This window comes from Electrona antarctica (assembly GCF_951216825.1).
Source record: "Electrona antarctica genome assembly, chromosome: 3".
Classification (NCBI taxonomy): domain Eukaryota; kingdom Metazoa; phylum Chordata; class Actinopteri; order Myctophiformes; family Myctophidae; genus Electrona; species Electrona antarctica.
The window spans coordinates 47,326,880-47,339,052 of record NC_136808.1 but is presented as its reverse complement, the minus strand read 5'-3'; the positions used below and the strand labels follow the sequence as shown (position 1 = coordinate 47,339,052).

General features: G+C 44.1%; 1 protein-coding gene across 3 annotated transcripts in view; it reads left to right on the top strand.

The window, feature by feature from the left end:
- ppfia1 (PTPRF interacting protein alpha 1) overlaps positions 1–12,173 on the top strand; it is a 72,672-nt gene that overhangs the window by 27,341 nt on the left and 33,158 nt on the right. For all 3 annotated transcript variants that reach the window (XM_079496816.1, XM_079496817.1, XM_079496815.1), the window contains exons 4-12: positions 15–179; positions 838–912; positions 2,772–2,855; positions 3,510–3,746; positions 4,375–4,521; positions 4,801–4,935; positions 10,502–10,585; positions 11,425–11,556; positions 11,842–11,904. In XM_079496816.1, coding sequence (XP_079352942.1) covers positions 15–179; positions 838–912; positions 2,772–2,855; positions 3,510–3,746; positions 4,375–4,521; positions 4,801–4,935; positions 10,502–10,585; positions 11,425–11,556; positions 11,842–11,904 — 1,122 coding nt within the window. The remainder of the gene's footprint in view (positions 1–14; positions 180–837; positions 913–2,771; positions 2,856–3,509; positions 3,747–4,374; positions 4,522–4,800; positions 4,936–10,501; positions 10,586–11,424; positions 11,557–11,841; positions 11,905–12,173) is intronic.

The following is a 12,173-nucleotide window of genomic DNA, read 5'->3' as shown; positions in this document are numbered from 1 at the left end:
ATCATTGTGTTTAGCTCCTCCTCGAACATCTGGAGTGCTTGGTATCTCGTCATGAACGCAGTCTGAGGATGACGGTGGTGAAGCGACAGGCTCAGTCGCCAGCAGGGGTCTCCAGCGAGGTGGAGGTCCTCAAAGCCCTCAAGTCCCTCTTCGAACATCACAAAGCCCTCGACGAGAAGGTAGGCCGTGTCTGTCTGTCTGTCTGTCTGTCTGTCTGTCTGTCTGTCTGTCTGATTTATGCTTTAAAAAAAATATAGTGTGTCACACAGTACTTTTTAAATGCATTGCATTTGTGGTACTGTTTCTCTGATGCATAAATTAGCTTTCATCTGCCCATCTTTCCCCGATTAATCAGTGTTAATGATTTGAGTTGTGTTTACGTTAGTGTGTGTTAATTAGTGTATTAATTAAGCAATATTACACAAGAGGGGGTGGTTTAACGTCATTGATGCACGCCTGCGATGCTGAAGGAACGAGCCCGCAGGGCGAGTTCCGAAAGCAACGCTTTAAACCACCCCAACGCGTTAAACCACCCCCTCGAGTGTAATATTGCAATAGTTTACCCTTAAACAGAAAATCGCTGAAAAACATATTTTTTTGTTATGACGGATGTAGTCACTACGACCACAAATGTCCCAAGAAACTAGATAGCCTAGCCACCGAGTTTGCTGCGCTCTGAGAGAACAGAGCAGCTGAATTCTTTGTTTTGATTAGGTGTGGAGTGGTGCTCGTTTGAACCACGGCTAGAAGGCTGTTTCAACCAATCAGATTGCTTCCTCGAAACGACCTGTTGTATAATTCGTGTTAATCAGTGTATTAATAGGTCGTTGTGTTCAGGTGAGAGAACGACTACGCGTGGCGTTGGAACGATGCAGCACTTTAGAAGAACAGCTCACCTCCTCACACAAAGAGGTAAGCACACACACACACACACACGCACACACAGGCCCGCACACACAGACCTGTGTTGGGCATGGCCTTACAGGCAAACATTTTCCAAACATTTCCCCAAATGAGCACGTAGTCTATTTTCACTAGCTTGGCTAATAAGCCAGACTCAAATCACACTGTCTTGTGGTAATCCGCCGGCAGGCAATTTTTTTGCCAACGGTTGATTCGGTCTGGCTTATTAGCCAGGCTATATTTTCACACCGAGAGAGACTTGAGCCTTGTTTTTCCATCGTGCTGTTAAATGGTGACTGGTTCATTTATATAGCACTTTTATCCACTTTTATCGCTTTACATTCACACACTGATGGCGGAGGAAACCATGCAAAGCACCAACCTGCACATCAGGAGCAATTAGGGGTTCAGCATCTTGCTTCGACACTAGCTCGGGGCTAGTGAGCAGGGGGAGGCAGTATAGAGACCAGGATTACTGCATGTTTTTGTTTGAGAGGGTACCTAGGGAGGATCCACAATTCATTCAAATGACTGTAGCCTAATAAGCTAATGAGTAATAAATAAAATGTGAATGTAGACATGCTCTGAATGCTTCATTCATACTTATCACTATAACCTACCTAATAGTTGTGCGTCGTGCTGGTCGGTATAAATCAGGTTTTCACCATCGTACATGTGTGTGCACCCTGCGCACTCGCTGTGAGAGCTCACGAAGAATGAAAGAATGAGTGTTGAATGGGATAAAGATTGACAAAAGGCCCAGAGGAGAGGATGTGGGGAGAGTGGCCCAGATTTCAACTCGGATCCATGCTTATGGCCCTTCTTATATCACACACGCGTTTGTGTGTGTGTGTGTGTGTGTGTGTGTGTGTGTGTGTGTGTGTGTGTGTGTGTGCGCGCGCACACACACACACACACACACACACACACACACACACACACACACACACACACACACACTGACTGAAAGACAGGACTCGGCACAGTGTGTGCAGTGGTGTGTGATGTTGAGCAGAATACTTGCCGTTTGAAGCAGCATTCAGCGGGTTGAGTGTGCTCTCCCACATGCTCAGAGTCGCACACGCACGTGCGCACACGCACGCGAGCACACACACACACACACACACACACACACACACACACACTATACAGTCGTCCTGCATGTTTATTTGTACGGCACATTCCCAAAACAAGTCCATTCAATGCACTGTTCAATTTGTTGGCCAGGTCTTTGAAAACGAGCACAAATTAAATCTGCAGATCTACAAGCTCACAGTGACACGTAGTGAGGTTGTACATCTGTTATTTTCAAAAATATTGAGACTAATATTTTTAATATTATTTAAACACTCAAAAACTCAAATCGTGTATGGGGGTCCCTGGCACAAAATATTTTCAGATGGATGTCTGTGTACAATTTCATATTAATCTGGGGTTCCTTGACGTGAAGAAATGCGGGATCCACTGGTTTAAACATTAGGAAGCAAGTCCAAGCAACTAAGCAACTACTATACACTTTAGAAACACAACCAGCAACTACAAATAATACATTTTTCAAGCGACTTTACAGAAAAACAAGCCACATCGTATTGTTATTTGTAGATCGGCTATTTTCACAACTTTTGTAAGCCACTGCGAAGTATAGTACAGTAATCAGACTACTCAATTTAGTAAATTATAAAAAAATTAAAACATCTTTTCATTTTTGTTATATATGGAGAAACTTCTTCCAGATTATTCGATTAACATACATTAGCAAGATTACGTCGGTTAGGGTTATCAAAGTGTAATAATAAATAAATGTGTGTCCAGCTCTCGTACCTCAGAGAACATGTAATAATAACATGTGTGTGTGTGTGTGTGCTCAGCTCTCGTACCTCAGAGAACACAGCAATCAGAAGAGAGCAGAGCTCAACCACATCTCTGGAGACACGCCCACTTCCAATGGCAAGGTAAGGGGGAGACACGCCCACTTCCAACGGCAAGTTAAGGGGGAGACACGCCCTGTTGACTGCCGGGTTTCGGAGTGTTTTTCTACTAACCTTAGAAAATTCTTCCACTATTTTCCGTCGCTCCGACCCTACGCACAGGTGCCTTGAAATGGCGCGCATGCGTCTCCTAGAGTCGGAAAATAATTAAATCATGATCCATGTGCGACAATCAGTTTGAAAAACACAGGCGATCGTGTAGAGAGAGCCCTGGTTAAATCATCCAATAGGAATGCATTGTGGTGTTTTTTCACCAGCCACGGGAAGACTTGTTTGTTTTTCCGGTCATGTGATCGACATGTTACGAGGTCCGAGGGCCACCGAATCCAGCCGAAGACCATAGGTTAGCCAACAGCGCCCTCCAGTGTCACAAAACCAAAACTAGGGTAACCGGGTTTAGTCAATGTGTTAAGGTGCACACTGCAGCGTTTTTTCCCGATTTTTAGCTGTGTTTTTCCGCTTTTTTCCCAAAACAACGCGTCCAGTCTGGAAGGACCTTAAATGGGTCAAATCAGCTGGTCGGCCCAAAAACATCATCATTACATTTTCAGTCTTGATTTTGCTTTACACCAAGCAGACTTTGACTAACAAGTGTCGTCGTACTGTTTGAACCTCCAGCGGTCGTCGGACGGCTCCCTGAGCCAGGAGGAGGAAGGGGGGGACCACCCCGGGGTGAAGGTGGGGGAGCTGCAGGAGATGGTGGAGCGCCAGACGCACGACCTGGGCCAGATGAAGGAGCGCATGGCGGCCATGGTGGCGCGCATCGCAGAGCTGGAGGAGGACCTGGACACGGCCCGGAAAGACCTCTGCAAGTCTGAGGACATCAACACACGGCTGCAGAGAGACCTCCGAGAGGTGGTTATTAATATTATTATTATATTATTATTACAATTATAAGTCTAAGGACATGAACACACGCTTGCAGAGACCTCAGAGAGGTAAGACACCAACCCGTCTGTTTTCGGTGTTGGGTGAAATCAGCCCTTCTGTCAGAAATATGGGGAGCGCAGGGGCGAGGCTTCGCCTCCCCATCTCCTCCCTTACTATCACCCGCGTGGGGTGATTATACAGAACGTTGATGTTAGGAGCGCAATAGATTTTCTTTTTTTTAAAGTTTAAACAACTGTGTGTGTGTGTGTGTGTGTGTGTGTGTGTGTGTGTGTGTGTGTGTGTGTGTGTGTGTGTGTGTGTGTGTGTGTGTGTGTGTGTGTGTGTGTGTGTGTGTGTGTGTGTGTGTGTGTGTGTGTGTGTGTGTGTGTGTGTGTGTGTGTGTGTGTGTGTGTGTGTGTGTGTGTGTGTGTGTGTGTGTGTGTGTGTGTGTGTGTGTGTGTGTGTGTGTGTGTGTGTGTGTGTGTGTGTGTGTGTGTGTGTGTGTGTGTGTGTGTGTGTGTGTGTGCGTGCGTGCGTGCGTGCGTGCGTGCGTGCGTGCGTGTGTGTGTGTGTGTGTGTGCGTGCTCGTTCGTTCGTTCGTTCGTTCGTTCAGTCCATGGCGCAGAAGGATGACATGGAGGAGAGAATCACCACGCTGGAGAAACGTTACCTGGCCGCTCAGAGAGAAGCTACGTCTGTCCACGACCTCAATGACAAACTGGAGAACGAGGTGGCCAATAAGGACTCTCTGTTCAGACAGGTAGGACGGACACACACACCAACCACACTCTGCCTCTAGAAATGTGTCCAGTGGGACGGAGATGTCTCCCTTTTTACTATCTTCCTTTTAACATCAGCAATGCCCCCGAGGCCCAACCTCTTTTATGTCTCCCTCTTTTCTCTCTGTGACCCAGACTTCTCTTTATGTACATGCACACGCTCAAAGTGACTCGCTGAACCATCCACACTAATGTATGTGTGTCTGACTGTACATTTTTACAGCGCCGTGTAAATGTGTGTGTGTCTCTCTCTCTCTCAGACAGAGGACAGGAACAGGCAGCTTCAGGAGAAGTTGGACGTTGCAGAGCAGAAACTCCAGCAGACCATCCGTAAGGCTGAGACTCTCCCTGAGGTGGAGGCTGAGCTAGCCCAGAGAGTAGCTGCTTTAACCAAGGTATTATGCTGTTAATGTAACCCTTATATACTGAGGTGTATGCTGAGCTAGCCCAGAGAGTAGCTGCTCATATAGCCCAAAAATCCCCAAAGGGTGTCATTACCATATGCTTAATGTCCCCAAAGTCACGCATCCAGCGAACTTTGAACTGAGCATATTGGACCTTCAGTTCCAGAGATAATGGACACAAAACAACGTGAAAACGACCACTTTCACGGTTTCACCCATGTCCGGATGGTGACAAACAATTTAGTGAATTAAAATGTATTTTGGCGGGCCGTGATGTCGTTGAAATGGCTGATTTATACTCTGCTGTGTGCCGAAAATAGCAGTTCTACGCGACACGTTGTGAGCTTGTACTGTAGATCTGCTATTTTTGGAGACGGCCACACATGGCAATGACGAAGTCTAGTTTTTATTTGTTGACAAAATTGTCAATATATTTAGTCTTAGTCATCATAGCTTGTAGTTTTTATTACATTTTGTCAGTGAAAAAAGGTAGTCGACGGATAGTTTTCGTCATAGTTTTAGTTGACAAAATCGACACTGGTGTCTTTGTAGAAGTGGAGGATGATGACGACACTTTGCTGGACACCCAGGCACACACACACACGCACGCGCGCGCGTCTGCGCGCACACACAGACACACACACACAGGCACACACTCTCACTATAGCGTTATTTCCCCCCGCGTCTCCCTGAGGAAGCTGGCGAGGAAAGCGATTGTTTAGGTTGACTCCAAATACCCGCAGTGAGCTATTCTTAGCCTGTCCCCCCCCCCCCCCCCCCCCATCTCTCTCTCTCTGTCTCTCTATGTCTCTCTGTCTCGGTGTCTCTCTGTCATTAAGCACTGAAACCAGGCCAGTTGCTCTGGTCAAAAGTACTCCGCTCTCAGTACTTGGAGTCAAAGTATGGATCAAAGTACTCAACTCTCAATACTTAGAGTCAAAGTATGGATCAAAGTACTCAACTCTCAATACTTAGAGTCAAAGTATGGATCAAAGTACTCAACTCTCAGTACTTGGAGTCAAAGTATGGATAAAAGTACTCAACTCTCAGTACTTAGAGTCAAAGTATAGATCAAGTCAATGTTGCTCTGTCCACGTTTGTACTTGAGTTAGTACTCAGAGTACTCCAGCATTCCAAACGTTATCAAAAGCACATGTTTTTAAAATTACTTAAAGGACCACTTCAACACTTTTCAACCTGTCTTCGTATAATTGGTCCTCACTAATGATCACGATTTCTTATAAGAGGGCTGTGGGCAGTTCAGAAACCCGTCACCCGACATCATCGATAGGCAATCCAAGCTAATAGAAACTGCAGGTTTTCCATTCCTAAAAAGTTCCAATGTGATAATAGAATCGGTCTCACGATAATAAAAACCTAAATATTGTTTTAAAAAAATCTTGTCTAAAACAAATTCTGCCTAACGATGATTCAGGTTTCTGAACTGCTCACAGCCCTTCTATGAGACACATAGAAATAAATGGTATTTTATCATGAACATTAGTGAGGACCAATTATATAGGTTGAAAAGTGGGGAAGTGGTCCTTTAAGTATTCAGAAGTGCAATTTACAATCTACATTTTCTTATACATCTCATCCCCCAAATTATTTAAAGTTCTAATGAGGGTCCATTTGGTTATCAATTCCCTATCATTTAACTGGGGACCACCTGGGACCCCGTCAAGGACTACTGGTGGTCCCCGGACCGCTGGTTTATGTGAACTATTCCTTCATGGACAGATTGGTTATGTAACAGACGGGTGGAGTGACTATACAGCAGAGAAATATTCATGGAAGTGAAACCAGATTGTATTTTTGGCTCCACGTTGTTTCTAGACAACTATTTCTGCACAGTCATCAGAATTTTCCTTCCCATGGCCGTATCCCCCTACTTAGAATTATGAGAGTACATGAGTACATGTATCCCCCTACTTAAAAGTATGAGAGTACATGTATCCCCCTACTTAGAAGTATGAGGGTACATGTATCGCCATACTTCGAAGTATGCTAAAAGATACTTCTTTATTACACACCAGAGGCGCTCAAAGATACACAACTGACAGCGTTATGTGGCGAGCGGCGTGGCCGTGGTGCGAAGGCCGGCCGGACGGACGGGGGGTGTAAATTAGGCGTAACAGAAACAGGACGTGACAGGAAACCAAGCCCATCGCCATGCTGCTATGAGCAGCCATGTTGGCTCTTTTCTCTGTTTCTTCTAAACCAGTGGCTTTTCTCTGTTTCTTCTAAATCAGTGGCTTTTCTCTCATCTCTGTTTCTTCTAAACCAGTGGCTTTTCTCTCATCTCTGTTTCTTCTAAACCAGTGGCTTTTCTCTCTTCTGTTTCTTCTAAACCAGTGGCTTTTCTCTGTTTCTTCTAAACCAGTGGCTTTTCTCTGTTTCTTCTAAACCAGTGGCTTTTCTCTCATCTCTGTTTCTTCTAAACCAGTGGCTTTTCTCTGTTTCTTCTAAACCAGTGGCTTTCTCTGTTTCTTCTAAACCAGTGGCTTTTCTCTCTTCTCTGTTTCTTCTAAACCAGTGGCTTTTCTCTCATCTCTGTTTCTTCTAAACCAGTGGCTTTTCTCTTTCTTCTAAACCAGTGGCTTTTCTCTCATCTCTGTTTCTTCTAAACCAGTGGCTTTTCTCTCATCTCTGTTTCTTCTAAACCAGTGGCTTTTTTCGGTTTCTTCTAAACCAGTGGCTTTTTTCTGTTTCTTCTAAACCAGTGGCTTTTCTCTCATCTGTTTCTTCTAAACCAGTGGCTTTTCTCTCATCTCTGTTTCTTCTAAACAGTGACTTTTCTCTGTTTCTTCTAAACCAGTGGCTTTTCTCTCTTCTGTTTCTTCTAAACCAGTGGCTTTTCTCTCTTCTGTTTCTTCTAAACCAGTGGCTTTTCTCTCTTCTGTTTCTTCTAAACCAGTGGCTTTTCTCTCATCTCTGTTTCTTCTAAACCAGTGGCTTTTCTCTCATCTCTGTTTCTTCTAAACCAGTGGCTTTTCTCTCATCTCTGTTACTTCTAAACCAGTGGCTTTTCTCTCTTCTGTTTCTTCTAAACCAGTGGCTTTTCTCTCTTCTGTTTCTTCTAAACCAGTGGCTTTTCTCTCATCTCTGTTTCTTCTAAACCAGTGGCTTTTCTCTCATCTCTGTTTCTTCTAAACCAGTGGCTTTTCTCTCATCTCTGTTTCTTCTAAACCAGTGGCTTTCTCTGTTTCTTCTAAACCAGTGGCTTTTCTCTGTTTCTTCTAAACCAGTGGCTTTTCTCTCTTCTCTGTTTCTTCTAAACCAGTGGCTTTTCCCTCTTCTCTGTTTCTTCTAAACCAGTGGCTTTTCTCTCATCTCTGTTTCTTCTAAACCAGTGGCTTTTCTCTTTCTTCTAAACCAGTGGCTTTTCTCTCATCTCTGTTTCTTCTAAACCAGTGGCTTTTCTCTCATCTCTGTTTCTTCTAAACCAGTGGCTTTTCTCTGTTTCTTCTAAACCAGTGGCTTTTCTCTGTTTCTTCTAAACCAGTGGCTTTTCTCTCTTCTCTGTTTCTTCTAAACCAGTGGCTTTTCTCTCATCTCTGTTTCTTCTAAACCAGTGGCTTTTCTCTTTCTTCTAAACCAGTGGCTTTTCTCTCATCTCTGTTTCTTCTAAACCAGTGGCTTTTCTCTCATCTCTGTTTCTTCTAAACCAGTGGCTTTTTTCGGTTTCTTCTAAACCAGTGGCTTTTCTCTCATCTGTTTCTTCTAAACCAGTGGCTTTTCTCTCATCTCTGTTTCTTCTAAACCAGTGACTTTTCTCTGTTTCTTCTAAACCAGTGGCTTTTCTCTCTTCTGTTTCTTCTAAACCAGTGGCTTTTCTCTCTTCTGTTTCTTCTAAACCAGTGGCTTTTCTCTCTTCTGTTTCTTCTAAACCAGTGGCTTTTCTCTCATCTCTGTTTCTTCTAAACCAGTGGCCTTTCTCTCATCTCTGTTTCTTCTAAACCAGTGGCTTTTCTCTCATCTCTGTTACTTCTAAACCAGTGGCTTTTCTCTCTTCTGTTTCTTCTAAACCAGTGGCTTTTCTCTCTTCTGTTTCTTCTAAACCAGTGGCTTTTCTCTCATCTCTGTTTCTTCTAAACCAGTGGCTTTTCTCTCATCTCTGTTTCTTCTAAACCAGTGGCTTTTCTCTCATCTCTGTTTCTTCTAAACCAGTGGCTTTCTCTGTTTCTTCTAAACCAGTGGCTTTTCTCTGTTTCTTCTAAACCAGTGGCTTTTCTCTGTTTCTTCTAAACCAGTGGCTTTTCTCTCATCTGTTTCTTCTAAACCAGTGACTTTTCTCTGTTTCTTCTAAACCAGTGGCTTTTCTCTCTTCTGTTTCTTCTAAACCAGTGGCTTTTCTCTCTTCTGTTTCTTCTAAACCAGTGGCTTTTCTCTCTTCTGTTTCTTCTAAACCAGTGGCTTTTCTCTCAGTGACTTGTCTCTGTTTCTTCTAAACCAGTAGCTTTTCTCTCTGTTTCTTCTAAACCAGTGGCTTTTCTCTCTTCTGTTTCTTCTAAACCAGTGGCTTTTCTGTTTCTTTTAACACTACCATGTCTGAGAGGTCATTTTGAGATGTTGAAGTTGATTATCTTTGCCCATGAAGCTTTCAGAAGTAGAAAGTAGAAAGAAACAAATAACATTTTAAAATAACCAATCTACAAGCTCACGTGTCGATGTAGACCAGCTAGTTGAACTATTTCAAAATGTTTTTAAAAAATAGTAAAATATGGCAAGCTTAGGGATAAGGGGTAAGGTGGCACACAAGATATGGCCCCTAGCCTTTTAGACCCATGTTGTTGTTGTCGGGTAAGATTTGGTCCACAATTTAATGCTGTATTGATGTGATTCCATTTGGAGAGATTACGGGAAAATAGGTTATTTATTTTCTAAGAATTGGAATGTTTTAGAAGGCCCTCAGGTCTAAATGGGCTAAAGAAGAAACCTGTTGGATAAAAATAAAAGTGCTATGCCAGAATTCTCTCTGATGTAGTGTTGACTGAGGCTGCGTCCGAATTGATAGGGTCGTTCCCTACTCCCCATATGGGGATCCAGACTTAGTGGACTATAATAGTGTTGATTTTGGACAGTACTCCCTATATGGGGAGCACCGAGTCTGAGTCGATATTGATAGAGGGCGCTATAAGTCCACGGGAACATGTACTTTTTTTATTTGCATTGTAATCCCCATAGGGTTTTTCTCTTAGATCGCCTCATATAAGAACTGTTTGAAAAATAAACAAATCATCGTGGCCGTTTCACTCATATGGATACATGAATAATCAACTGACTGAGAGAAAACGCTAATGTTACTGCTGCTGAATTTGTTACATTTTCGCTAGAAACAGACTCCTTGTCCCCTCGTCATGTGACCTTGTCCTCTCATCATTTAACCTTGTCATGTGACCTTGTCCCCTCGTCATGTGACCTCGTCATGTGACCTTGTCCCCTCGTCATGCGACCTTGTCCTCTCATGTGTCCTTGTCATGTGTCCTTGTCCCCTCGTCATGTGACCTTGTCCTCTCATCATGTGACCTTGTCCTCTCGTCCTGTGACCTTGCAGGCAGAAGAGCGCCATGGCAACGTGGAGGAGAGACTACGGCAGATGGAGGCCCAGCTGGACGAGAAGAACCAGGAAGTCGTCAGGGTATGTGTCATTTTTGGGGCCATTGTCACAGTACTAGAAGTCTTAGTCATCAGGGTATGTGTCATTTTTGGGGCCATTGTCACAGTACTAGAAGTCTTAGTCATCAGGGTGTGTGTCATTTTGGGGGCCATTGTCACAGTACTAGAAGTCTTAGTCGTCAGGGTATGTGTCATTTTTGGGGCCATTGTCACAGTACTAGAAGTCTTAGTCATCAGGGTGTGTGTCATTTTGGGGGCCATTGTCACAGTACTAGAAGTCTTAGTCATCAGGGTATGTGTCATTTTGGGGGCCATTGTCACAGTACTAGAAGTCTTAGTCATCAGGGTATGTGTCATTTTGGGGGCCATTGTCACAGTACTAGAAGTCTTAGTCATCAGGGTATGTGTCATTTTTGGGGCCATTGTCACAGTACTAGATGTCTTGTAACCCTTTTTTAACACATTTGATGCCTTTTTATGGAGTGTTCCGTCATTTAAAATCCAACCATTGTCTGCCTTTGTCGGGATTCTCCGTCAATTAATGTACTTTATCAATATGAAACGGAACACTGGCCCGGTTGCTAGGCAACACCTTGCATACCCCAAGCCTGCAGGAAACGTGCACGTGCATCCCATAGAGTCCCATTCAACTTACGATTTTCTTCGGCTCTTTTCTCTGAAAAGTACGAGCGCTGTCTGTGGCGATGATCATCCTTCCAAGGTCCGGATCTGATGATCTTTATTGTTGTGGCTAATGTTAGCTGCTAAGCTGAATCTGGAAGCCCAGATTTGTTTTTATAGCAGCTTTAAACTCTGTTGTATTGTTGAATCTAGTGTCTCACACCTTCCTCTGTGTCACAGGCGCGCCAGCGGGAGAAGATGAACGAGGAGCACAATCGTCGCCTGTCGGAGACGGTGGACAAACTGCTGTCAGAGTCCAACGAGAGACTACAGCTCCACCTAAAGGAGAGGATGTCTGCTCTGGAGGACAAGGTGAGTCACAGTGCCACCTAAAGGAGAGGATGTCTGCTCCAGAGCAAGGGTTTCCAAACTGTTTTGGACCAGGACCAGACCAGGGATTCTTTTTTCCAAGTACCCCCTCAACCTCGCGACACTGTTAAGCATATACTGTACTTACAACCTTACATTTAGATACCATTGGAACTATTTGTATTAAAACTTCAATCAGTCACTCAGAAGTTAAAGTGTGACGTGTTTGTTTGTGTAGCCACTCAGAAGTTAAAGTCTTTATTGTGTTTATTTTGTGTGGTCCCTCAGAACGTCCTCATCAGAGACCTGGACCACACCAAGAAGCTGATAGAAGAGGCTCACCATGAGAAGGTGAAGCCTTGAATCCATTTATCACAAACCCTTTGAAGCATTGAATTCACAGAGATGTCTTAATTTGTGAGACGATCATTTGATTTGGTGTGTGTGTGTGTGTGTGTGTGTGTGTGTGTGTGTGTGTGTGTGTGTGTGTGTGTGTGTGTGTGTGTGTGTGTGTGTGTGTGTGTGTGTGTGTGTGTGTGTGTGTGTGTGTGTGTGTGTGTGTGTGTGTGTGTGTGTGTGTGTGTGTGTGTGTGTGTGTGTGTGTGTGTGTGCTCATCACC